Raw genomic sequence first — 27,999 nt, 5'->3', positions numbered from 1 at the left:
TCGGCTGTGTCTGACTTGACAGTGATGGCTCCAGAGGAAAAGACGCACACGTCGCTGCAGCTCAGACGCGCAAAGCAGCGAAACCTTCGCGTGTTTCTGCGCAAAGACCGAAGGGGAAGAAAAGCGCCGCGCTGCTGCTGCTCCGGATTAACGGACCCGAGGATGCGGGAGACGCTCGACTCAGATAAGTAGGAAATTCAAGTCAACGTGTTTTGTTCCAGATCAGAAGCAGCAAACACGGAAGAAAAGTAGGCGCCAGATTAAAGATTTTGAACCCATTAAGACTTTTGGACAATCGGATGATTAATAAAATCTTCCGGATGATCGAGGTGTCAAGTTTTTATCTCCGAGATCAACCTGTGCGTAAACTGTGCGTAATTCTTGGATGAAAGCGCGCAGGGACGCAGACTTTGGACAACTCGTCTGAATCGGTGCACGCCAGCGGGATGTAGTATTTTGCTGGAGCTCAGAGGAGGAATTTTCTTTTGACAACCTCAGGAAAATGAACTTCGCAAACCGCCTCCGTTCACTTTCTGCGCCCTGAAGACGCAGCGAGCCATGGGTTGAAAGCGACGGACTGCGGGGATGTTCAGCGAGGGAGGGAGCAGAGATGTCTGTGTTATGTAATGATTGACAGCGCCTGATAAGACTAATTAGTGGTAATATAATAAGGACCCCCCCTCCCCTCCCCTCATTACCCCTCCACCCTTTACCCTTTACATCCTCTACTCGTCCCGGAAAAAGTATCTGACATGTTCTGTGATTAACCCAAAACCTGAGATCGTTTGCTCCAAACGCAAATAATCAGGTTTATGTCACATGTCAGTGGATAAATTAATATTCTTCTTATTCCTCTCTATCTATTCTTTTCCTCAGAGAATCATCAAAGACAAGTTCATTACAGGTCCTTAAAAAGCCATTCTCTGTTTATTGTAAGAACTTGTTTAGATCCATCATGATGCAACAAACTCTGGAACTGCTCCGTGCAGATTTCACAAGGTTCTGCAAGATGACGGTGACTTCAGGGAATCAGACTTTTAATAACGCTGTCCTGAGCTTCTTTCTGAGCTTTGAATTCTCTTCTTGGCATCGCAACATGTTTAATGGCTGCTGAGATGTTGTAATGCTCTTTCCCGCCCTCACATTTGAGGATATGTAGTCACTTTTAAACTCTCAAACCTTTAATCCCCTGTGACTTCTTGTTTGTGAACGTCAGAAGCTCATCAGAAGCTTCACCAGAGACTCGGTCGGTCCCTCCCTCCCCCCCATCAGGGCTGGTGGGGGGGGTGGATCTCAGGCCCCACGGGGGTCAAAACTGTGGCGCTGGCTGGCGGCGGAGGCCATACCCTCAGAGGCAGGGCTCCCGCCATGGAGACCAGCCCTGAGAGCCCCAACCGGGCAGTGGAGTACCTCCTGGAGCTCAACAACATCATCGAGAGCCAGGCCAAGCTCCTGGAGACCCAGCGGCGGCGCATCGAGGAGCTGGAGGGCCAGCTGGACCGGGTCACCCAGGAGAACCAGGGACTGAGGCAGGAGCGCAGCCCACGCACGCCTGGTTCGGAGACCCCAGAGCAGAACCACAACCACAGCCAGCCTCTGTCTCTCCCCATCCATCGTGACAGTGGCGGTGGTGGAGGTGGTGGTGGTGGTGGTGGTGGTAGCAGTGGGAACGGTAGCGCACCAACACCTCAGGCAACAACTGCAACAGCCACAACTCCAGGGCCCAGCAGGGAGAGGAGGACCCACACCAGGCTGACCAGAGGCCTCTCCTGCAGCTCCTCCACCACCGAGCGAGACCGACTCGAACGCACCGACAGCACAGACACCAACGCCAGCTCCACCTTGCGTAGAAAGTAAGTTCTCCTCCAACACAGAAGCCTGTTGATTTGACCTTCACGTCACAGTGATCTTCTTTTCCAGGGTTCTCTAAATTAGTTGCGATGACCAGCATGGGCACAACATCTGAAGTGTGACAGATCCTTCAAACGCTAAGTCCACATAATGTGAGGATGCAGCTGCAGCCGTAGATAATCCTTGCAGTAATGGTACTAAACCTAGGAATGGATAATTTAATACACCACCATTGAGGATATATGTAAAGTCCTGGAGGATTATGGGGGGAGTGATGATAAGTGCTCACGGTGTCCATTTCCTCACGCTGTATGTAATTTCCCTGCAGAGGGTTTGATTTGTGTAATGATCACACTGAGGAGTGTAGGAGTTGTATAGTAGAATGCTGAGGAAACCAGGAGGGTTATGGGTGTTTTTTCTTTATGCTGGTCTGAACTTTAGGGACCAGTGAAGCCTCCTACAAGAAAAGTCCGCCCACTGTGTTTTTCTTTTTCCTCTGCGCTCTGAACTCCAGGCTGATTGGTCTTGAAGCGAGAGCAGTTTTTATTTTTTTCCACCTAAAACTGAAGGATAACCTGAAGTTAGTGTGCCGCAACCACAGCTTTGGCAAACAGCAAGTGCATCTGTCCTCACTTTTACTTAACCACGCACGCACACACACACACACACACACACACACACACACACACACACACACACACACACACACACACACACACACACACACACACACACACACACACACACAGGGACAGATAGAGTCATTATTTGTTCTGCACACATTTAATCTTTGTGAGTGGGCAATGATTGAAAATGAACAAGCACACAGTGAAATAGCTGCAGCCACTGGTCCTCGTGCGTATGATAACATTTCCACACGCTCATCTCAGCAATTATCACCGGATTTCACCCACTGTCTGTTTCCTTACAGTCCCAGTCCCCTTGTCAAAGCCTGATTCAGACTTCAGACCGAATCCCTCATCGATTGGAGTCGTCTCTTCCTCCGCTGTCTGCCTCTCCGGCCTCCTCCCCTCATCCCTGGGGGTGACTCAGTCATTAGGCAGAAACGCATATTAGTTATTTATGTGGGTGTTAAATCACAGTGAGGGATTGCAAATGTAGATCTTGCTGATCCTCCCTTGTTATTTTCCTCGTCGTGGCCGTGGCCAACTCTGAACCCAGCCCGAGCCCAAGCGCATCGCATGAAGTGTCACATTTAATAAAGAGTCACCCACACGGTTGAGCCATATTGTCCCTGTCTGGCTGTGACTCAGCCCGGCCCCAAAACTGGCCCATTAGCTGAGGTCAGCAACAACACCCGCTCCTCTGATAACGGATCAGATGCGAGCGTGAATCTCCTCGTCGGCTTTAAATATGGCTCCGATCAGAGGGAGAGACAGAAGGAAGATGTGGGAGAGGGATCGGGAGCGGAAAAAGACGACAAGGGGGAGGAAAGTGACGAAGCGACCTTACTTAGCAGGCCTCAGTCTAAAAGAGAAAAGGTGGAACACACACACTGATTTGCCATCTGTCCACAGGGGTGTGTAAGAGAGGGAGGGGAATACGAGTTTGGGCCAGAGAAGGCAAGGCTCCGAGAGCTGCTTTTGTTTTTGCCCAATTAGTTTTTCCTCCTCCAGCAGGAGTCCTCATCTCTGGTCCGTGCGCTCTGCGAATTACACAACACTCAATTTTGTTTCCACGCAAGGAGGCTGAATAAACTGTCCCCGTTTGTTTACGCCATGCAACTGCATCAAAACAAAGTCGCTCCTCTCCTCCGGTTTCTCCCGGCGGCACGAGGATAAACAGCTGTCCCAAATGCTCCTCTCTTTCATGGCTCTCCTCCTGTTAGTGGCAGTGTGAACAATGTGAGTCTGGGGCCTCGGGGTGAAATTACATTTGATGTCAAGTCCCTCCTCCGAGAAGCAGTGTTGGGTTGAGGGCATCGCTGCCACAGCTCGCTGGGAGCACGGCAGATGTTTTTCTGTTGTTATTTTGGGAGAGGGTCACGCAAGTGCACTTTGTGTGAGTGCCTGCACTGGTGTGTGTGTGAGGGAATGTGCATCTTTAAATGTGATAAAGAGGGAGGGAGGTGCACGAGATTAATTGGTGTGACAAGAGCATCATCACCACCACTGGCCCAGGGGTGATAATTACAGCTGAACATATATATATATATATATATATATATATATATATATATGTACACGTGTATGATTGATGTGTGTGTGTGCACTGTAGAATATCACCTGGGACGTCTGTCATTAAAAAAGCAAATGTGACCCTGCAGTGTGCCAAGCAGGCTGTCATGTTGCGGTGCTGGTGACAGGTCTCGCTGTACGAGTGAAATATTATATCCTTCATTATGTGCCACATACATTCACGCAGCTGTGCTCATACAGCTCATGGGCTGAGAGGCGGGGGCAGCTGGAGGTCTTGGCGACAACCTCGGTGATGCTGAAACTCGGGAGCAGTGTAATTATATAACAGGGAAAAAACAGAGGGAGAGCTATCTTCTCCCTTCCTCTCTTCACTCTTTAGAGCCCCGCGAAGGTGCTTGTGTCTCCGCTCCATCATCCATCCCCCTCCCCTCCACGCAGGCCGCTGTGGGCACCGGCTCCGCTCCCTCCCAAAGTGACGTTCAATCTCATTTTGGGGGGAATTTGGAGAGCGGTAATGGGCTTTAGTTTCCGGAGGAGCTTGATTGTGAAGCTCTACTACGCATAACCCCATCCCCTTTACAACCCCCACTCCACCCCTTCTCTCTCTCTCTCTCTCTCTCTCTCTCTCTCTCTCTCTCTCTCTCTCACATTCACACATACCCACGTAAACACTCACTCTCTCCCCTTCGCTGTTCCTGTTTCCCACTGCTGCAGATATGACTCAGAGAAGCTGTAGAAATTACTTTTGTCCTATTGTTTTTCTCTTCCCCTCTTCGCTCGCTTGCTCTTTTTCCTGCTTGAGACTGAAGCACACTTATGTTTCCTGATTGGGTTTATTCAGTATTGTTTATTTCACTAATAATATGCGATCATTGGGACATTTTTCACCTGTATCTTACATCCTCCAGTTGCTAGGATTGTGCAGATACCGCTAGAAGAAATGAATCGGCCTCAGGCGTATGTGTGGGTTAGCTCAGCTGAGCCTGTGCTGACCTGCTCCAATCTGATGTGATGGGAGGCAATCTCTCTCCGGTCTCAGCATAACTTTCTTTTTTAGGAAAAAGAAATACAGTGAAGATGCAGCTGCCGTTTTCTCAAGAATCTCCATCTCGTTTAGATTTTTCTATTTCTGGATTTTGCGGTGGATTAAACCACGTAGAATTAGAACGTTGCATCGGTGCTAATGAACGCCGTGGTGCGGTTTAGCTTGATGTAAATTTAAATGATGGATGTGTGCGTGGGAGGTAAGAGTAAGTGGGTGGTGTTTTTGTGCCTTTTACTCACCGTTTCTGAGTGAAGTGAGTGTTTCGTGGCTTCGAACGTGTTCACACAAAATATCAGACTCCTATTTTTCAGCTTTATTAACCCACAGGCTTCACAAGGATACGAATGAGTGCATGCATTTCTCCCACTTAGTGGACTGACCCACGACCTTTGCTCTCTGCAGATGTTCATATTCAGCACAATGACGCACTCAGGGTTTTAGACCTAATGCACAAACTCTAGTGTTTTTTATTGATATGCATATTATATAAATTCATGTTATTGTGGGGCTCATTTTATGTTTTTTGAATACTTTCTTCTCAGTGTTTACTGCCTTACTGTTGAATATAAATCCTCTGCACGTGTACAGTCCACCCCCCACTGGCCTTTTGTCTTTTACAGCTCTTCTTCACACCTCAGCATAATTTTGTAGCCTCCATTTTGGAGGGAGACATGTCTGACCTGTTATCATTGTTTTTGGTACTTGTAGTTGTGTGACATCATAAATTGTCACCATAGTTCCGCCCATTTCCAGCCAGTGAAAGAAGAAAAATGTGTGTGGGTGTGTGGCAGCTGTAAAGCCCTTTTCATACATGATCTGCAGGAACATGTCTTGAAAATTGGGTCTGGACCGAGTTTGCTTTTCACGTATAAATGATGCAGCAGAAAGATTGTCTGAGTCAGACACGTTTTTAATAACAGGAAAATGTCCAGAACATTCAGGTGAAGGTTGGAGCATAAAGGAGGCAGAACATGACGTATCAATTCAGATTCTGTAAGCAGAGGGTTTTTATTTACAGCACCAGTGTCGCCTCTCATCATCAATGTGTTGTACCATGTGTGATTTTGTTTTCATCCGGAGATGTTAGTTTTTTCCACTTTTGCATCAGTGGCGTGTTAACTTCGTCAAGACGCCGACATGTCACCTTCCCTCTCCAGATCTGCTCGCCTGCACTTGCTTTTCGTTCTGCCACCAGACCTGACTTCCTTGAAACAGCAAGGACACAAGTGACGACTGTGGCCGTGATGTAAACTTTTTTCCGAAGTGAAGTGTCCTTGGACCCGGGAGCGCTGCGAGATTTATAGTTGCTGTGGAAACTGTAAAGCTGTCCTCAAGGCAATTCTAATACTGAATCTGCATCCACCCACCCTCCCTCCGTCCACCTCCAGCTGCCCTCACCTATCCAGGGGTGCGGTGAAGGTCCTAACTTCCTCCCTTTCCTTTTCCTCCTCCTCTCGGCCCCTTGTCATTTTGGAGCGGCCTCTGTTGCTTAGTTTTAAAGGAGCCGTTGTGAGCATTTAACAGTCGCATTCTAACAACAGCCACGGTCAATTAGCTCGGAGATTGACGGACTTGCTTTGTCATTAGCGACGATGGCAGAGTGCTAAGCCCACCGGCCATTCATCAGTGGGTGAAACATCACTGTGGATCTAATTACCACACACACACACACACACACACACACACACACACACACACACACACACACACACACACACACACACACACACCATCAGATGTTCCTCCATCGTCTTTTCTCCAGCTGTTACTATGACTTGATTCATTATTGTCTTTCCAGTGTTAAAAAAAAAAAGAGAAAGAAATGCATATAAGTGACACTTTCCAGGCGGGATGTTCGTCAAACACTCGTGCACACGTTTCGAGAAGCAAAAAAAAAAAAAAAAAAGGGAGACTGGTTACCGTGGGAACACTGTGAGCTCCTCTGTGAAGAACTCTGTGGGCGAGAGACGCAGAATAGAAGAGATGGAGAGGGTAGGAGTGGGAGCAGGGTGAAAGACGGAAGCAGGAGTGAATGACGGCTTGATGGGGATGGAGGAGACATATTGAAGACAGATGAGTGCTAAGTCGCTTTATTTATCACGGGCTACGGGATCTGTTTCTTTGAAAAGATTCAGCTTCTCAGGCCGGCAAACTGCAGACCAAAGGGATATTCAGTTAAATCTGAAATAGACCCTTATTCTGATCTGCAGGAATCTAATTTCCTTCAATTACTCCTCCTGCGTCTCCCACATCACATATACAATTAGATCCGACTGTTCTTCATTGGGTGAAATCACACACCTATATGCCCACCGACTCGCAGGGTACAGCAGGTGCCTGGTGTGCGTAGTTTGAGTCGTAACTGTAACTGCGCCCCTCCTTTCGCCTGGCACTCGACGCCAAACGCCCACGCAGGCAGTCCGCACTGTTGCCAAGCAGCAGGAGACTCAAGCTCGCAGTGGAAAGCCAGAGGGAGGGGGGGGGGGGGCGCTGGTGTAAGAGCAAGGGAGGGAGGGAGGGGGGGTTGTATTTAAAAAACACTCTTAACTTTAGGCTACAACGCAGCTTGTGTGGTTATCAAACGTCTCTGTTTGTCAGCAGGAGTCAGGTGGGTCACACGCTGGAGGTGGGATGACGCAGTGCGCTCCCACACTCTCATTTCACAGACAGCGAAGGAAACCAAAAAACTGTGAATAAAAGCGTGAGTTAAACGTACAGATTTTCAGATTAAAAGCCACGTGGAAGCAAATGGAAGCGGCGCCGTGACTGTGCTGCCTCATGAAACACTTGTTGGTGCTGAGAGGCCCCTAGAAACCAGCCACAGCGTTTCCATCACAAAGTGAAGCATATAATATCACATCTGATGCATAATGTGAGTGCGCTTTCTGGATGCCGCCTCATTCTGTTGAACTGAAAAGGATCTAAACGTCCTCGCCACGTCAGAATAAAACCCACGGAAGCAAGTCCCACATTCTACGAGGTTTGGAGGCCTTTACCTACAGTGTTCTGATAACTTGGAAGGTATAAAGGACTCGGATGGTGGCGGTGACTCAGGAGTGGAGCCGGTCATCCACTCACCAGAAGGTCGACGGTTCGATCCCAGTCTTCCCCATTCCCCAAGTGTCGGAGGGGGTGCTGTAACGTAGATGCACTGGATGATTGTGTGTAAATGGGTGAATGGCAAAACTTTGAGTGGTCCTCAGGGAAGAGAAGCACTATATAAATAGAGACCATTACTATTTACCAGTCCTCACCTCTGGATTAGTCCAGTTTGTCTGTATTAGGATTGTTCCTGTAAATGTTATTATCGTGGCTTAAAGGTGCAGTGTGTAGAATTTAGTGACATCTAGTGGTGAAGTTGCATGTTGCAGCTGAACACCCCTCACCTCACCCTCCTCTTCCAAACAGGAAATAGAACCTGTGGATTCCTTAGGTTGTCATAAAAACTCAAAAGGTGATAAGTTTGTCCAGTTCGGGCTACTGTAAAAAACATGGCTGCCTCCGTAAAGAGGACCTGCTCCTGATGTAAATATAAAGTATTTAAATATAACATTCTAGGGTGAAGAAAACAACAATCCGTACAATTTAGATGAAACACACCAGTGAAAACACCACTAGGATTATTTCATATTCAATTTCTCCCTTTCTCCTAAATCTTCAACACTGAACCTTTTAAGGTGAATAATATGATTTATAATTATTTGCTTTATTGTCTCTTATTTATCCACGTGAGGATGTTGGGTGTGGATTTGTTGTGTTTTATACAATATAAAGAATAATACGATATAAAGAATAATACCACAGCAGTGCAGGTGACGTCCGTGTGATCGCCTCGCTCCAGCTTTCCCCGCTCGTCTATACATAGACTCACCTACACGCTGACACCCCCTTGTCAGGGTGCACAAGGAAACGCACAATCCCTGCAGCAATCACCGCTCCACATCCTGATTTCATTCCTCCTCCCCTGTCCTTCTCCCCTCCATCCCTCCTCTCTTGATTATTTTCACCCTTGCCCTCCTCCGCGTTCAACCTCTCCCACTCTCGTGCATTCTCTCTCTCCTCCCACTGCTCTCCCTGCCTCCAGCCGCTGTCAGCTCAGCGCTTTAAATATAACGCCACCTCACACGTTCTCCCAATGTGCCACCTGGACTTCCTGTGTCTTCGCTAATATTTTATTTTTTTTACCTGCGTTGTGTTGATTCATATCTTCATCTATTGTCTTTTATTAACTTGGGGTTTTTTTTAGTGCATCTGCGAACAGAATGAGGGATTTTGTACATACTGAGAAAGAGTGTGTGGGTAGTGTGTGTGTGTGTGTTTGGCTTTTTCTCTGGAGGAGTAGAAGGAGGAGGAGGAGGACGACTGGGGCATTGTGCGTGCAAGCGTACGTGTGTTTTGTGGCACTCGGGGATTCATGCATAACTGCTCATGGAGCAGATCTCAGATCCTCGATGGGCTTTTCAACACTTGCCACACTGGGGAACTTCTCCAGCAGAAGGCATCGGTTACTGCTGGTAAAATACAAATCTTGGCAGTGCAAAAATCCCACAGTGTGCATAAGCAAGGCTCGAGCTTACATAACCGCACCTCTGCCTCTCTTCACATCTCCATCCAAAGCTGAGCAGGTCAGAGGGTTCACTTGTTCACAATATTCCCTCTCTCTCTCTCTTTCTCTCTCTCTGCCACACGGTCGTATTGATAGAGAGAAATTAACGCCTCACATCTTGTCAGGATATTTGGCTCCATCCAATCTTGGCTTTTATAGTCAACCTTCAAACTCATGCGATCGAGACACGTAACCTCTGTTGTCGTTTTTATAAAAAGGAATAAACCAGAAAGCTCTGCTGTTAATAAAGCTGATTATTCTTATTAAACTGGAACTTATCATCTGCACTAAGCAAACGAGCATCCGCCTACGTGATTATATCCTTAAACACTCTCAGTTTTAACGGTCCCTCTCCGGTTTAAACTCTTTACTCACAGCTCTGTTCTGTGTATTAGACCCGTGTCTTCACATTCCAACGGAGCCGAGTTGAAATCCTATCAAACCTGAACTGTCTTTTGATGTGATCGAGTAGGAGTAGAATATTCAAGTTTGCATTATTCTATGATTTTAGATGATTCCTTCCCTGTCTTGTTGTACTTAGTAATTACCAGTTTGTTTGTGTGTTGGTTTGTTTTTTAGTTAGTTAGTTTGTTGGTTAGCAGGATTAAGGGATTTGCTGTGGTGTGTGCAATTTGGTGCAGATCCAAATATAACTAACACCATGAGTGTAAGGCTTTGGAATTTTGTAAGACATCTGGGCACTGAGGTTTTATCAGATGGTTATCAAACAGGGATAAACACTGTACTTAGGATGGTGTATGTGGGTTTTGTGGATCAGTGAATTGTTTCAAATAGACAGTATTATATTGATTGAAGGTTTCTTCCATGCAGTTCTTGTTTTTCAAGCGAATCACAAATTCTTATATCCTCACCTCAGCTTTTGCATCTGGCCACGAAACAAGCAGCCAAACTGCAGCACGTCACCTAAGTGTCGAAGCATCTCCTGCCTCCGTCACTCGGTGCCTCCCCGAGCGCACTGTGTAAAAGGGGGCTTGAGAGTGTTTCCATGCTAAAATGACAGGGACTGCGTGTCCTTGACAGCAGCTGGCCCCGGTGAGAAACCAGCCATTTACATGCTAATCTCAACCACTGCTCACTCTTCAGCTGCTCGCTCGCAATCCGCAGATGGAACATCTCTAATTCCTGCCAAAGTAGAGGGGCAGCAGAGAGGCTTTTGTGTTATATGTGCACTTTTGCATGCATTACGGAAAGTGCTTTTCCCATTTTCGTACAGGCTGATCCACGGTTAACTCTTCGTGTGGCGTAATCCATCAGTGGTTGGAGTTTCATGAACAAAACTCTTATTTAAAAGCTTTGCACAATCTTTTCAAACTCGCCTATGCTCTCCACGTTTCTCTTAAAACCACCTGTAACCTGCCGGGAGTCGATCTCGACAAAATCTGTGATGTCATGTCGAACCTTGCTGTTGTCACGAATCGTCGCACATCAACGTTTTGTCCTATTAAATGTTCCATTCCTTGTTCTCTATCAATGTGCAGCTTCAAATCAATGTTCATTCTCTCTCTCTCTCTCTCTCTCTTTCTTTCTGTCATTCTTTCTGCTTTGGCGCTGACTGTCTGTGTGTCTTGTTTCTCTGCTTTCTCCACGTCTGTGTCTGTGTCTTGTTCCCCCCCCCCCCCGTCAGTGTCCGGCCGCCGTCTATCTCAGGGCAGCCCACCTCGGCGCCCACCACTCCCACAGCTGCCCATGCCGCTCTGTTCCCTGCCAGTCTGACTGTTCACAGCTTCGTCAGTCTCCATCAGTACTGCTGCCCCTCCACTGACGCAAGCTTACAGCAGGAGGACAGGTAAGGGCCGCCGCTGGGCCTGAGTACAGTGAGTACGACACGATAAAGAGAAATGAAAACCCCCCATAAGAAGCCTTGCAAGTCACCTGCAACTCTCCCAACGCCTGTCAACAACCCCCAGCTCTCCCTGAAGAAGGGGCCTGTCCATCGTCACCATCACTTCCTTTGCATCCTCGTGTGTCTGCCTCACCTCCTGCACCCCCCTCACCCACAGCTAAGAGCCTCTCACTACTCCCAGGTGTCTGCCTCGGCCGTGTCACTTGGCCCGACCACTTAGTTTTGCACGTGGCCGTGAAGTAGTGTTGTCCCATCTCTCCATGTGATGTAGGGGTAGTGACCATCCAGCCCTTCAACCGTAGTGAATACAGGACCCCACTAAAAACTAAGGGGTAGATGGATATTCCTGAAACCTTTAGGTGTGTAAAATGCTCATCAATATAACGGGAGAAACATTTGTTAGTCCTGTGTCCCGAATATGAAGAAAGAAACTTCCCCTGTAACGTTTTCAGTGTGGGGCAGACGTTTTTATGGACAGGACCAACGTTACATTGAAATATCGTTTGATATTGTTAGTTGATAACGGTTTTCCCTTGATAATGTTTGTCACTGTTATACGTTGGCTGCTGAAGAGGTAGCGAGTGGTGTCCCAATTCCTAGGGAAGATTTTGTCTTCAATGTGCGGTGGGACCTGGTGAATTCCCCCCCTCCCCACTCTCTCTCTCCCTCATCTGTCCCTCCAACTGATGCTGTCTTCTGACACATCAGCGCATGATGCCGCAACACTGCCATCTAATGGCCTGATAGACCACCCTGATGTCCATATGCACCCAGTGTTTTTAATAAAGCTGCCCGCTCTATGCTTTTCGTGTGTGTGTACCTACAGTGTTTGCTTTCTGCTTATTTGTGTCTCACGCTGTTTTTCGCTCTCTGTCTTTTCTTTTTCCTCCGTCTCGTCCTGCCTGTCTGCTTCCCGGCGGATATTTCTTGTGTTTTCACTTGTCCCGTGTTGCTTTTCAAGAGAGGGGGGTGAGGATGAGCGAGCCCATCAGTTCTGCTGCTCTGCCTCAGGCTGCAGCAGCCCCTCCTCTCGCTGAGCCGAGGTGTGACTGACCGCTCACCAACTCGCCCATTTACCTGTGAAAGAGACCGTCACAGTTTCATGCTGCCAGAAAAAACGGAGACCTCACTGTGTACCGATAACAGCTTCTGTAGCAGGGGGGGAAAAAGATGCATGCAACTAGTCGTGTTGTGACTGTTTATATTTGTGCTGTCACTGATTTATCCATCACATGATTTACATTTTGCGGGTTCTTGTTATTGTCTTCTCTCTGTCTTCTGTGCAGTTTCTTTCTTCAAGCTGTCAGAATGCATAACCTGTGTCTGCTCATTACTGTCACACTCCTCGTGCTTATCATGGATCCACTGGTTTAGTCGTGTCAGTTTGGTTGTGCTCAGCAGTCACTGTGTGTTATCTGTGCACATTTCTCCACAGTCTCGTCCCTATAGCCTGTACGACGTAAATGTATGCATTTAGTTTAACATGTTCATTTGACTGTCCCTACACATCTCATACATCTTCTCTTATCTGTTGTCATGTTTATTCTTGATCTTGAATAAATTTATCTCGTTGATTTAATTCTGAACTAAATAAAGATCTCTAGTTCCCGGGGCCACTTTTCATTTCTTTCTTTTTTGAAATGTCTGAAGGTGAGTTTCAGTCATGCTGGAATGCTGCTCGTAAACACGAGGTCTGCACCTCCAGCACAATGTACTCATCCACACACTAAAAATGAATTATAGAAAATCTATTTTCAGTGATATATTGAGCGTGTGTTGCACATAATCCTTGAATGCCAGCGCTTTCCCCTGCAGGACGCACAGTACAGACCCCATTATTGTTGCTAATCTGATTAGCATATTGCTGTAAATGTTGAAAAACCTGGTATCTCAAACTTCGGATAAAAAAAGACAAATTTACACAAAAATCAGATTTCGCACAAGGGCATTCAATCATGCAAAATTCAAATTCAGCACATTTAGTGTCTGCAGAGGCTCCATTGCAGCAACATGAGCTAATAAACCTCAGAGAAAATTGATTTCTCCAATTTAGATTGTGTATGTATAACTGAAAATTACTATTTGACAGTATTTTGATGAATTTAGATGATTCTTTTGTCAAAAAAACTATTACAGCTAAAGCTGTGTCATCCATCTCATCTGCTTCAGTAGATTACCCATGTGTCTTTGCTTTCACATGTATTTATGCAATCAGTCCATCAAGGTTAACCAATGACAGGTCCTGTATTCATATTAAAATTGAAAATGGTCTGTATTTATAAAGCACTTTTCTAGTCTCTCTCTGATGACTACTCAAAGCACTTAACATTTATACAGTGCATCTATGTGCAGCACTTTCTCTATGAGAAGGGGCCATTTGGGGTTTTAGTATCTTGCCCAAGGACACTTCAACACACGGACTGGGGAATACTGGGATCAGACCACCGACCTTCTGGTTAGAGGACGACCGCTCTCACCCCTGAGCCACAGCCGCTCAAAAGATAAAAGATAAAACTATGTGCACTTCTGATATCTCTCATCCACTGTTTTCAATAAATAATTCACTTGTAGATGTCTTTTTGCCGTCACCTGTTCTGTCGTGTGCTTTCGCTTGGTCTGGTGTTGTGTAATAAAAGTGACTGTGCGTGTGATGCAGGGAGGATGGAGGGGACAGAGCGCAGCTCTCAAAAGACTGTCAAGAATGTAGCCTGCACGGCTTTGCAGGGCGAACGAGTGCCATGTGAAAGTGAGTGTGTGTGTGAGAGCGAGTCAGAAAGAGAGAGAGAGAGAGGGTGTGTTTTTATTACGCTGCTCCGGTTAGCGTGGGACCTTTCTCTGACAGTAGCAGCATGGTAAGAAGCTTATTTTCCACTTTTCTTCTTTCACTTTTAAAACGATTTGTCCAGCAGATTAACTACAGTCTTTGTGCTGTGTGTTATAATGTAACTGAATCACCAGAGGCAGCTTGTACAACATGTTGTCGTATATGTTTTTACAAGAGAAATTTGAATTCTGTATGAAACTGACGTACGAATGGTGCTAAATGCAAATCGACAGGTTCCTGTGTGACTGACTGTATACGAGCCGGTCAGAGGACAGATCACACAAGTCTTGATAATCTGTCACAATGACAATGCACACAGCTGTAAAACAAATAACATAATCACTTCCTAACTCCTAAGTACATTAGTTCAAAATACTAACACTGCTGCGAAAGTTTGTCGTGTTAGTTTGAATGTCCGTTAAGAGGATTTGTCAGCTTAGTGTGATTTTATATTTTGGTCCAAACTCCGAAGAGGCCAAATCATCAATTTATGCAGTTTCACACTGAGAACTATCTCAGAAAGTAGCTGCAGCTGATGTCAAATAGAAACTATCACTTTGCAAAGGAATGAGGAAGGAGAAGTAATTATTTTAAAGGAGAGTTTACATAGAAAACTTTATCTCGTCCTTCTGTTCTGCTTCATTGTCAGAGATCATCTGATAAGTGTGTGCTTTGCAAAACATTGCCAATTTTCCGCTGCATCCCTGTCACTCTTCAAACGGTTCAGTTATACAAGAATTTTAAATGTTATCTCACTACTTAAGATAAAAGTTCATCCTCTGCTGACGAGTGCACCGAGTCTGGGTGAGCTGGAAAGTCTAAGAAGTGAACAGTGTGTGTGTGTGTGTGATTGGACGCTCGCAGCTTGAGACGGTCAAGTGGCTCCCTGAGTGTTGGCGTCTGAGGAATCTGACCCATGAATGATTCTGATTGTCTCCTTTCAGTTGGGCCCTTTGAAGGAGTGGGATCATGTGTGACAGACACATCACACACTGTTGTGGTTGGAGAGAACATTTCAAAGGTTGTGTTTCAATCTTTTTCCCCCATGTCATTTATAAAATAAAGTCCTGACATGATGGTAAATATCGGATCACGCTTCACCAAAGCAATGTTGCTCAGGGCCTCTCTGCCTCCTTTATAATTCATGGTTCCCGTTTGAGCCACAGGGGGTTCTGGGTATGTCATAATAAGCTTTGGAACAGAATTGACACAAATGCTGGAGATGAAATGAGACAATGGACGATAGCTCCACTCAGTCAACTCTCAGGTGGAAACGAGTAAACAGACCGATCGATGCAATTATTGGCATCTTCATGGCAGGCGGCCGAGAGGTTAATCCCCCGGTCTCCATGTCCTGCTGCGGGTTCGATTGACACAGTCAGACCTACTGCCGCTCTTTCAAACTTGTGCACACACACAAACACACACAGCACATCAATATTGTATGATCTGGGGGGGCAGGAGTCTGGGATCTGCATGGAGTTGACATCGTAATTTGCTGCACACACGCCCAGTTTCTCTTATCAATTTCTGCTTGTTTCCTCAATTCCTTTACCTCCATCGGCGATCACTCTATTAGATTCCAACCATCTGCTCCAGCTCCAATTAAATGGCTGCAGGTAGTGAATCTCTGGGCTGGTCTATTTTACGAGGCGGCCTCCAGAGAGAACCACTCTCTGGCACTGTAACTGGAATACAGGGTTTCCTACATAAATAATGAGGTGCAGATGTCAGCTGCGATATGGCCGCGCTCATGTTTTAAACAACAAACTTTGTTTTTTAAACTTGATATCGTCCACTCCTTGTTTCACCACATATCACTGCCTGGCTGTGGCGACGGGCGAAACGAAACCAAAGTCTAATTTGAATCCTTGTACGTGTTTGTGTTGCAGGAAAAGAAAATATATCAATGCTGAATAGAATTATTTTGTATTTCACAAAACCTGGAGAGCGTTAATGGGCTTCTCAGAATGTGAAAATCTTTCTCAAGGTGATCTGAAGAAATTCAAATCTTTGATTGTTGAACAGGAAATCACTGTTGAGACTTATACTTATACTATATGGCAGGGGTGGATCTGATTGGCCCCTGAAGTGCCCCTGCCCTGTCAGTACTTTTTCTTTTTAAGGAAACCAGTGACTTACTAACAATACTAACAATAAATATGATAATTTGTTAAGAATTTGTAGTTTCCAAGCTCTTTTGAAGTACACAATGTGCATGAACAAGGAACAATTCTCATATTCAATGATGTGTGGCTTTGAATCAAAGCCATAGAGCTAACAGTGAACAAGGACTGAAATGTCCTCCTTAAACTGAATCAGGATCAGTGCATAGATGTTAGACATATAATTTACCCCTCTGTGTAAATTATGGCCCCTGATTTAGAAAAATCCTATATCTACCACTGCAGATAATCATACAGTTGAACCATGGTGGCAGATGTCGCTCTTGTTTGACATATTTCCTTTCTGTATGAGATGTGAACAGGTGACAGCTGGACTTTTACAAGGATAGAGAGGTAAAGGCAGTTATATTTCTTCACGGCAATTTAATAAAATTCCAGACTTGTGGCTGCCTCATGCTGTGTTGCATGTATTTTAGGTTTCTGTGACTCAGATGAATGAAAATACCATCTGTGCCTGCTGATGTGAATGACAGAACGTTGGGCTGTGTCGCCGCCTGCAGCGTCTACCTGTTGGCACTGTGCTGCCTCGCCCCTGTGGATAGTTTCCATCCCTTAAAAGGAGCCGTTTCAAGCAGCTCTGAAGAAGAATATTCTTTTCACACCGTTAAATCAAAAACAATAATTACATGGCCCCTCAGAGAGACGGTTAATTCAGGCCTCTGCTGTTAAAACAAACTACTTTGGACAACACAGTATTTGTGTGGCTGCTTCCGTGTGGATACATTTATTTTTTTTAACTGTTTTCCTAAAAAGTATTATGCAGATTGTCATTCACAACCTGTGGAGCATCTTCAACACCCACCTCAACGGTGATAACAGTCAATACGTCGCCATGGCAACTATGCTTCTCATCCTAACAACTGCCTCACCGCCCACCGAGGTCCCACAGCAACCGTCACCAAGCAACCCCCTCCCTCTCCTCACTTTCTCTATTTAAGGAGCAGAGGAGGAGGAATGATAAATGATACTGCACAGGAAGAAGAAGAAAATTAGGGAGAGATGTTGAGAGTTGTGCAAAACGACTTGTTGCTTTTAATTCGTTTTGAAAAGAAACAAAACACAACTTGTTAATGTTGTGATAGATTTCTTGCAAATACTTTAAATATCAATATGTGGGTTTGCTGTTAAATATGTATAACTTAGCTCAGCTGTGGTGATGTGCACTTTCCTGTAGGTGTCAGAGTCGGGTCATTTTATTACTGGGCGTATTCAACATAGTGGAAGTTATCCTCAGTGTTGTTATTAGACTCAACAATAATTTAGCCAGGTCATGTGTTGCTGGGCACAGGATTTCCTGCCGAGAGACCCTGTATTGTATACTTTCCTCTCCGGGAAGTGACTGCGGTGTTTGTATTGCAGTTGTATTATACACAAGATAAAAACCTGTTAGCAATTAAAATTCCGACAAGATATTTCCATGTTCCCTTAGAAGGCTTTTCCTTCATTTTTTTGAACGACAAAAGTCCAACACAGGAAACGTCTGGTGGAACAGTGACAACTCACGGAGGGAGGGGAGCGGATATTTTGCAGAGCCAAAATGATCAAAGTCAACAAAGGCAGCATTTCAGTCCTTTAATGTCATCCTGAACTAAACTATGCATGAGCAGAATCAAACGCCCCCTCACATCCCTGACCCTGGCTCCCTCCTCTCTGCCTTGTTATGGTACAGGACACAGCTGACAGAAGGGGGTGTGGCTCACAAAAGCAGGAAATACAGGCGGAGCATGTGACTATAAAGTTTTTCTCCCACACACTCATTAACTTTTTGTTCGGCTGGATATTGTGCAGGTCACAAGAGGAGATTTCTGTGTGGACTTCCCTGAATCCGGATACGCTCTTTGATGTGCTGCTCTTGCTTTGCTGACTGCAGTTAAGGATCCATCCAGTTTGTATCCAGACAAACTTAACCGGTTGCAAATCTTGTGTCTGCCGCCCGACTTTTTTCCGCCTCTTTGACAGCCCGAGTGAGAGTGACACTGGGAGGAGAAGTTAAATGCATGTGTCAGGTCTCACGTTATATAATAGCAAGCTGCAGGGGCCTGTTCTACACCTGCTGCTGACAAAAATAACCTGGTTTTTCCTGTCAGTATGGTGCTGCTGGTATGTGGCAGAGTGTGTTTTGGTGACTGATGATTCCTGAAAACGTGCTGTCACTGCTGCGAGGAGAGAAGCAGTGAAAGACCCAGAGGCATAAACAAGACAAGACTTTGCTGAACGTGGTAGCACATTAACTCATCCTCTGAACTCATTAAAGGAAGGAGGTAGAGGGCAGAGGCCTCTCTGTTGGATCACCAGTGTCGTAATTAGTATACACAGGGAATGTTGTCAGGATTTGGCATTGCCTTGATTTGCCTGTGATACAAGTTCACCATGACTTCCGCTAAGAGATGGTTAGTCCCACGCCGCTCTAGAGTCTACATGTAAGTCCTTATATACAAACCTACTCTATCATTTCTTCTCTAGTTTGCTCTTAACACTCAAGTTTGGTGTAACGTTTGGCTACTGACTCATTCTAATGCCTTCTCCTCTTTCTTAGTGTGGAAGGGGAGTCCCAGTGTCCAGAGACGGGCACCCACAAGGACAGCTCTTTCGGCCAGGCACCTTACCTGCGCGGCTCAGAACGCTACAGTGACAGCGGCGGCGGCGGTGGCAGCGGCGCACCCCCTGGAACCCGGGGCCCTTCGTGCGTGGCCGCCTCCAGCTCAGCCAGCTTGGCCTGGGCGCTACGGACACGCCACCAACCTGCAAGTCTGGCCCTCCGCAAGCAAGAGGAGGAGGAGAACAAGAGATGCAAGCCCCTCTCGGAGAGCTATGAACTCTCAACAGATCTGCAGGATAAGAAGGTATCCATCTACTGTCGGTCTGAGGATTCATGTCCCAAATGTGTGTGTTTCCTAGAAAGCCATGAGCACTAAACATGTATGTGATGTGAGTTCTTCCTTGTTCTCTTCTCCCCACCCTCCGCCAGGTGGAGATGCTGGAGAGAAAGTACGGTGGCTCCTTCGTGAGTCGCCGAGCAGCGAGGATCATCCAGACGGCCTTCAGACAGTATCGCATGAACAAGAACTTCGAGCGTCTCAGAAGCTCCGCGTCAGAGAGCCGCATGACCCGCCGCATCATCCTGTCCAACATGAGACTGCAGTATTCGTTTGATGAGCGGCAGCCTCCGCAGCAGGCCCAGACACAGACCAGCTTCACCCACAACGTGGCCATCGGGCCTCCTCATTCCCCCGATCCAGACCGCCCAGGAGAATACACCCACTTAGAGGACTCCTTCTCCAAACAGGTAACACTTTATATAAGTCTTTCATGAAAAAACAAGTTCAAGTTCATTTAATCACAGTGAATATCTTAAAGTTATTCATACAGAGAGAAACAGACACAGAAGAAACTAGAATAGCACTCAGTAGAGCGAACACATCCGCCAAGTCCCCTTAAATTCACTCAAGCAGCACCACATTGTACACTCTCCTAAATATGCCTGATTTTATTTATCTAGATCCATTAATTATTCCCTGGAAAATCAGTAAAAATGTTAATGAAAGTGAAATCAATTCCAGGATCTTCACCAACTTTTATTGGGTTCCTCCTTGACCCATATAACAGCTTTTCACCAAGTTTCATGGTAATCCATCTTTTGACCAACAAACAAACACATGAAAAGATCAAATTGTATGTGTAGATCTGCTCTATTTCAGACATATGACCAATGAACTAAAGTTTTCTTCTGACAGGAGGCTCTGAAATAGGAAGGAACAGGATATGTGTATTCAGTCCTGCTAACTCCCGTTCCACTTTGTCTTTTCTTCTAGGTCAAGTCCTTAGCTGACTCGATAGACGACGCCCTTACCTGCCGCGCGGGTCGCGATGACTCCCAGGAGGGCAGCAGGGAGGGTGGAGGTATAAGCGAGGACTTCGGCGAGTGTGTGTGGAGCAGTAGCAGCAATCCATCCTCCCAGAGAGGTCTGGGAGAAAGAGCCAGGGGAGCTGGAGGAGGACTCAGTATGCACGGCGACAGCACGGCCACTTCGTACAGTGATGTCACCTTGTACATGGATGATGGGATGCCGTCGTCACCCCTGTCCCTCGACCGGGCCCCCAGCAGCACAGATACAGAGTACTGGGGCCCCGGTGGTGGTGTTGGAGGGCGTGAGGACAGCAGGGACACGGAGGGAGGGGGTAGCAGTAACAGCCGGCGTAGCACCCCATGCACAGAGTGCAGGGACTATCGTCTGAGGGGCGCACATCTGCCTCTTCTCACCATTGAGCCGCCCAGCGACAGCTCAGTGGACACGAGTGACCGTTCAGACCGAGGCTCTCTGAGCAGACAGCTGGTCTTCGAGCAGGAGCCTGGGGTGGGAGCTGGCTCCCCTCAGGGAACCCTCAAACACTCCCCCAACACGGGCGCCCGCCAGGCCTCCGCTGCAGCCGCCCAGGGTCAGACACGGGCCCCCAGCAGACCCATTCCAACACATATCCCTCAACAGGTGGCTGCTCACCATCACCATCACCACCATCCTATCCACCACCATCAGTACTCAGACACCCCTTCATCCTCCTCCTCCCCACAGCAGCCCCCCACCACCCCACTCTCCTCCTCCTCCTCTACAGCTCTGCCCCCCGGTGGCCTGGAGCAGCCGTGCTGCTCAGACGGAGACAACGACTCACTCAACTCCACCACCAACTCCAATGAGACGGTCAACTGCAGCTCAGGCTCCTCATCTCAGGACAGCCTGCGGGAGCCTTTACCTCCTCTGGGCAAGCAGACGTACCAGAGAGAGAGCCGCCACAGCTGGGACTCTCCGCCCTTCAACAGCGATGTGGTGCAGAGGCGTCAGTACCGCATAGGCCTCAACCTCTACAACAAGTAAGATGTGGCACTGAACAGCTGTTGTTCCTATCGTGATGGTGCAATCAAACTAATCAAACGTTTTTTGTGTTGCTGTGATAGGAAGCCAGAGAAAGGGATCCAGTACCTGATCGAAAGAGGGTTTGTCTCTGACACTCCAGTGGGGATTGCTCGCTTTATCCTCGAGAGGAAGGGCCTGAGCAGGCAGATGATTGGAGAGTTTCTTGGGAACCGGCAGAGACAATTCAACAAAGATGTTTTAGAGTGAGTATGACAATTTAGTCCAATCAGATTGAGGAAGCTTGATTGTTGACAGTGGGTGGAGTAGGGGAGGTGTGACCGTGACCTCTGCTGTGTGTTTTTCAGCTGCGTGGTGGATGAGATGGACTTCTCAGGTATGGACCTGGACGACGCTCTGAGGAAATTCCAGGCTCAGATTAAAGTTCAGGGTGAAGCCCAGAAAGTGGAGAGGCTCATCGAGGCTTTCAGGTTGGTCTTTGTTGAACACGAGGGGTTTTCTCTAGAGAAGCCTAAGATTGTGTCTGTGGCTGACTTATGAAAAACTGTTTAAACTTGTTGTTTCTGTCTCATATGCAGTCAGAGATACTGTGTGTGTAATCCCACCCTGGTTCGGCAGTTCCAGAACCCGGACACCATCTTCATCTTGGCCTTTGCCATAATTCTCCTCAACACAGACATGTACAGTCCCAACGTCAAAGCCGAGAGGAAAATGAAACTGGAGGATTTCGTCAAGAATTTGAGAGGTGCTCATACATGTGAAATTATGAAACACTGAAAGTTCCTTTTAAATATTCATATTTTAATATTCAGTTTTTATGTAATGGGGTTTTTAAACATGGTTTCTGAACATTAAATATGTTTTTTGATGGATTTGCAAGCATTTAAATAGCAAGTGTAATTTTATTGTTTTAACCAGCTTTGTCTGGCTCCCTCTGTGTGTGAAACTTAATGTCACTAGCTTTTACCCCCATTAGATAAACTGTTTGATTTGTTTTGATCTCTTTTTCCCCGTCTCCCCCCAAGGAGTTGACAACGGTCAGGATATACCCAGGGACCTGCTGGTTGGGATCTACCAGCGGATACAGAAATGGGAGCTACGGACCAATGATGACCATGTGTCCCAAGTGCAGGCGGTGGAGAGAGTCATCGTGGGCAAGAAGCCTGTGAGTGTCCGTAACCCCTAACATGACATTTTCTGATCTATTAGTGTTTTTTGTGACAAGAGAATCTAGAAGTATAACCTGCATTACTATTTGTCCATGTAGGTGCTGTCCCTTCCCCATCGCAGGCTGGTGTGTTGCTGCCAGCTCTACGAGGTGCCTGACCCGAACAGACCTCAGAGGACGGGAGTGCACCAGCGAGAGGTCTTCCTCTTCAATGACCTTCTGGTGGTAAGGCTCACATCCGTCACTTTTGAAGACATGGCAGATACTGTCCTAACTAATGTATTTCAGCAAAAAGCCTCTGTATGAAATATGAAATCTTTCCTGTGCAACAGGTGACCAAAATCTTCCAGAAGAAGAAAACCTCAGTGACTTATAGTTTCAGACAATCGTTCCCTTTGGTTGAGATGCAAGTGCACATGTTCCAGAACTCTTGTAAGAAGCCATTTGTCCTTTTGCACATTTCAACTATTCTTAGTGACCCTGTGTGGTGGTTAAGGCTTATATTTCTCTCTGTTACTGTTTAGACTACCCTCATGGGATCCGCCTGACCTCAGCAGTCCTGGGAGGGGATAGGAAAGTTCTTATCGTCTTCATGGCACCAAGTCAGCAAGATCGCACCCGCTTTGTGAGCGACCTCAGGGAGAGCGTTGCTGAAGTGCAAGAGATGGAGAAATACAGGGTTGAGTGTAAGTACCCCATCTACTGGTATTTACTGTGAACTGAAACTTGTTGAAGGCATCATACCTCTGCCAAGGAGGTTGTGTTTATCATTCCTGTCCATTGGTTTATTTGTTGGTTAGCTTGTTTGTCAGCAGGATTAGGCAAATGCATATCTGTCTATCTATCTATCTATTTGTCTGTCTGTCTATCTATCTATCTATTACATTTAAGAGGATTGCTGGGCCTTGGCTGAGGTATGTGCTCACCTGAGTACCGTCACAGTTGTGTTTGTGTGGAAAATTTAAGTTGTTTCTTGTTGTTGTTTTATGGCTTCTTGGTCTCCCTCGCATTTTGAATTCCCCTGTGTCCTCTGCGTTTATTCACAGCGGAGTTGGAGAAGCAGAAAGGTGTGATGCGACCCAGTTTGCTGTCTGGAGGTGGGGTTGGAGGAGGTGTGGGAGGGAAGAGCGATGTTGTGAACGGCACCCTGGGAAGGACGAGTTTCGATGACAGCTGCTCAGTGGGTGAGGGCCTGAAACGCACGGCGCTCAGCTCATCTCTCAGGGACTTATCGGAGACAGGTGAGATAACTGAGCCTCAGAGACGGTGAAAATTCCATTTCCTTCCTGTCAGCTGGGTTGAATTGGGTATCAGAGCTCTGTTCTCTGTTTCTATTGCTACATCCTGTTCCTCTTTCTCGCTGACATTCAGACACATGCATATACAGATCTTATCTTTATAATTAAATAAATATTTCAACCTTCCACTCTTTGCTGACATGATTCTTCCTGGTCGGGTGCAGGGAAACGTGGTCGCAGGAACAGTGTTGGTTCTCTGGACAGTACCATGGAAGTAAGTCTAGATGTAGACTTTAGTAGACCTACATTTCCCCTCACTCGTGCTTTATCTTCCTAAGCATGCTCAGTGTGTGTACAGTGTGCATATAGGTGGTGTGTACGTGTACATGCATGTGCGTGTGTCCATCTGTCCCGCGCCTGACACCCTTTGCATGGCTGTGAGTGTTCACATCTTCCCAAGCATGTCTCTCCTCTCCTGAATTATTTCCTGTGTATGAAGATGTTAGTGGGAACAGGAGCTAAATTGCAGTCCTCTAAAGAATGATCATGACTTTATCCTCCCAGGGATCCATCATTAGCAGCCCACAGCCTCACCAGCGCTATCAAGTGCCAGGTGTGGTTCCTGGCTGCTATGGAACAGAAGACTTCCGGCCTCACCGCCCCATCCTGAGCCCCGGATCGGGGGTGGGGGGTGGGCCGGGGCAGCAACATACCACTGCTGGGACAGGAGTTGGGGGAGTCTCCAGCAGTGCAGAGAGAGCAGGAGCGGGGAGCGTCCCTGGGGGGAGCAGCAACAACAACAGCAGCTCCTTCCTGGGCTCCTTATTCGGCAGCAAACGCGCCAAACCACCAGGGCCCCTTATTCCACCGGGGCCACCTTACCCCGCACCTGTCCCCCCACTGACTACGGGAGGGCCCCCTCCTCACTCCCCTTCATCTCTGCTGTGCCAGTTGGAGGGGGGGCCTTCCAAGATCCAGGCGCTGCACGCACAGTACTGTCACGTGGGCAGCGTGCAGCCCCCGCCACCTTACTACCATCACCATCGCTACCACATCCAAACTGTCACCCCTCCTTTACAAGGTGTGGCCACTCATACTATACACAGAGGCCCACTACCCTGTCGTCCACCCCTTGGCCCACTGCACGTCCCGCACCCGCAGCTGGCCCATCTCTCCCAGCTTTCCCAGCATGGGCTGCCGGGTCGTTACGCCAACATGGTTGTGGGGTGTCCCCCCCCCCTTTCTCCTCTCTCCCAGCATTCCCAGAACCCACAGTTCACCCTGTACCATGCGCAGCCCACACACTCTATCAGAGGGGGCGGCGTCCCTGGCACCAAACCCCCGCTAACGTTGTCTCACTCCCACCCGCACCCCCACGCACACTCCCAAACCCACCCCGGACACGTACACACACCACACCCAGGCAGCCATTCTACCCACCAAACACACTTTATATTCGGCACTCTGCCCCACAACCTGCCGTCCGCCTCCGTCAATGCACATCACGCTGCGTCCGTCGCCCCGTATCTGCCCCAGTACCCACCTCTCTCTTCCATCCCCCCTCCCCCACCGCACTCCCCTTTACCCCCCCCTTCGTCCCCCCTTACCCCGCTTACACCTCTCTCCCCTCACCCCCCCCAGCACCCCGGGCAGCCTCAGCAAGGGCCGCAGGTGACGGGAGCTGGAGCGACAGGTACAGGGGGCAGCTCCAAATCCAAGCCTATCAACCGGATAAGTACCGTGGTATGAGCAGGATGTGGGGCCACAGGGGTCAGAGGTCAGATGATAGAGTGGTGGAGGCGGGCAGAGCGAGGTCGAGATCCAAGTCTGCCAGGACAGAAACCAACAGCAGCAGCACTAGTGACAAGAGGAAACGCAGTTTGCTTCGTCTCTGCTACTTTCACCTCCGTTTCCCACATATGTAGGCGGAGATAAAAAGCACAGCCAGAGTTAAATAACACGTGCACACATCTTGAAACCTGACCACATAAGAACACACACACATACATGCACACCGACAAGAACAAACACCCCCCCCAACCATTCCACACAGAAGTCAAAAAAGTCTATAGCCATATAATCTAAGATGGAACTACATCTATATTTATTTAGATTGTCTGAAATCTAGTTGAGTCTGTATGAGACCATTTACATTTTCAGTATCGAGTGTGATGATATGACACTGGAAACACAGAGACCATATATATATATATATATATATATATATATATATACACACACACAGTATAAATATATATCCAGCTGCTTACATGGGGATGTAAATAAAGACTAAGCCACCTAATGCATTCCACTGGAGTTTGGCATTAAAATAGCAGAGAGTTGCAAAAAAAATGCCCTTGACTTTGCAATAATTTCCTTGGTTTCATGATGTCTTTGTCCACTTTTGCAGTTTCTGCTTTGCTGACAAGCATCTTTTTTTTTTCTAATGAAGACCTCAGATATGTTGCTTTGTCTTAAACTTTAAAACCAGTGCACGGTTTCCTGACAGTCTTTTGCTTAAATGGTCTTTTACATGTCAACAGGAGCCACCTGGCTTTACAATGCATTCCTCGTGGGGTATATGGGAATTATGGATACAATCAATAATATATTTTAATGTTTCTGAAGCTTCTTGCTGTTTTATTGATATTATACCTGCTATGAGTGATGAATATTGTCCAATAATTGTTTTGATCAGTGATAAATTATATCAGCAGATGTTTGTACATGGTTATAGAGAGTATATGCACATATAAATTCCCTCGGTTTGACACGATGACGAGAGGGCGTTCTAATATGTGAAGTTTGATTTATTTCCATCGTACTATGGTTTCCATTGAATTCATCTTTTAATAATTAGTATCATTGATTGGGGAAAAATAATGAATGAGGTTTAGTTTTGTTCAAATGAGTTTTAACACCGACAATATTCCTGCTTTTCTGTTCTATGATGTGAGCACACGGGAGCAAACGTTCTCCAATCGTGTGATCATCAAAACTAGAACTTTCAGAATGGATCTGAGTTTGTTTCTTTTTTTTCATTTTGATGAGGTTCCCTGTACAGAAAGAAAAATGTGATTTAGGGAAAAAGACCTGGATTTTGGAAGATGCCGTCCCCTCATAATTATACAGGGCACCTCTGCTCACTTATCTGCAGTCATCCGATTTAGCCATTGTGTGTTTTTCTATGTTTTGAAGAAGCACGCTTTTACATGAGGTTTTGTGGTTTTGCACACGTGATGTCTTAAGTCAGAAATGGCCTTCTTCTGATCCCCCCTCTTCTGCCACCTTTAGAAATCTCTTACTATATTTCCTGATGCTTTGGCATCCTGCTGAGGGCTCCTCGCTTAAAACAAAAAAGTACAACATAAGTCAAGAATGTAACATAGCCTGCAGGTATATATTGTATTTCCTTTTCTTTTACTGTGGGCTTCGTATAAGTGTCGTCCCTTTTTGCTACTGCAATTTTTGAAGTTGAAATTAAGCACTGGTGTGGTTTACCTCCAGTGCCGTTAATCGCCAAGAGAACACTTCATAGAACCTGATTCAGGAGAGGATGAATCAGTTCGGACAAAGTTAAGAAAATCTATGGAACAAGCTACTGGAGTTGAAGAAGAAATTTAAGAAGATCCGGATCCTCATGAGAAGGATTTTTACAGAGATGTGAAGAGAGTCATGAATGTCAGATGAATATTTTATAGGTATGTGTTGGCTAGCCTTTTCTTTTTATTGTGTCCTTTTTGACTCTTCTTGCATGAATATATCTGCACTTATTGAATAGATTGTACTGTATAAACCTGAATGTACATATTATACTATACATAGGCTTCTTATATTAACTATGGGATGATCTCCTCCCTGTCTGCATTCAGGTGCGTGCATGTGAGTGCCACTAAGTATGTACATATAAAAGAAGGACAGGGACAGAGGACGTTGGCCAAAAGGAAATACTGACTTCTTTTCATTTTCTTATTATTTCCGACTGAAGATGAGAGAATGAGTTACCATGATATAAATTATTAAAGCCCAAAAAAGAGTATATGTCAGTGCACTTATTGATATTATTTTAAACAAATGAGTTAAATTTTTTCCTTTGTGTTTGTAAAATGTGTACTGAAAGAATAGAGAATTGAGATGTGAATATTTATTGCTTCTGATAAATTAAAGTGTCCTTGCAGTGAAGTTGGCTC

General features: G+C 46.5%; 1 protein-coding gene across 3 annotated transcripts; it reads left to right on the top strand.

The window, feature by feature from the left end:
* The first annotated feature begins 5 nt into the window (after positions 1-5).
* iqsec2b (IQ motif and Sec7 domain ArfGEF 2b) lies at positions 6-27,991 on the top strand. 3 transcript variants are annotated; one of them, XM_034590323.1, is made up of 14 exons: positions 6-1,853; positions 19,072-19,378; positions 19,504-19,821; positions 20,348-21,402; positions 21,487-21,648; positions 21,751-21,873; positions 21,982-22,148; positions 22,429-22,568; positions 22,671-22,796; positions 22,904-23,003; positions 23,096-23,257; positions 23,618-23,812; positions 24,034-24,083; positions 24,374-27,991. In XM_034590323.1, the coding sequence occupies exons 1-14, from the start codon at positions 1,369-1,371 to the stop codon at positions 25,556-25,558; spliced, it is 4,575 nt and encodes a 1,524-aa protein (XP_034446214.1). In that variant the 5' UTR covers positions 6-1,368; the 3' UTR covers positions 25,559-27,991. The 3 variants fall into 3 exon arrangements, with proteins under 3 accessions (XP_034446214.1, XP_034446217.1, XP_034446215.1); XM_034590324.1 differs by lacking the exon at positions 6-1,853 and adding an exon at positions 18,199-18,955; XM_034590326.1 differs by lacking the exon at positions 24,034-24,083 and having other exon boundaries at positions 7-1,853; positions 24,374-24,536.
* Positions 27,992-27,999: the final 8 nt, after the last annotated feature.

Source organism: Hippoglossus hippoglossus, chromosome 7 (genome assembly GCF_009819705.1).
Source record: "Hippoglossus hippoglossus isolate fHipHip1 chromosome 7, fHipHip1.pri, whole genome shotgun sequence".
In the NCBI taxonomy this organism is placed as follows: Eukaryota; Metazoa; Chordata; class Actinopteri; order Pleuronectiformes; family Pleuronectidae; genus Hippoglossus; species Hippoglossus hippoglossus.
This window is presented reverse-complemented; position numbering and strand designations above follow the sequence as displayed.

Excerpts from the sequence above, each read along its gene's own strand:
- iqsec2b (XM_034590323.1), top strand. The coding sequence starts at position 1,369 with ATGGAGACCAGCCCTGAGAGCCCCAACCGGGCAGTGGAGTACCTCCTG. Across the intron at positions 22,569-22,670 it reads TCATCGTGGGCAAGAAGCCT|GTGCTGTCCCTTCCCCATCG; the intron begins GTGAGTGTCCGT and ends TTGTCCATGTAG. Across the intron at positions 22,797-22,903 it reads TCTTCAATGACCTTCTGGTG|GTGACCAAAATCTTCCAGAA; the intron begins GTAAGGCTCACA and ends CCTGTGCAACAG.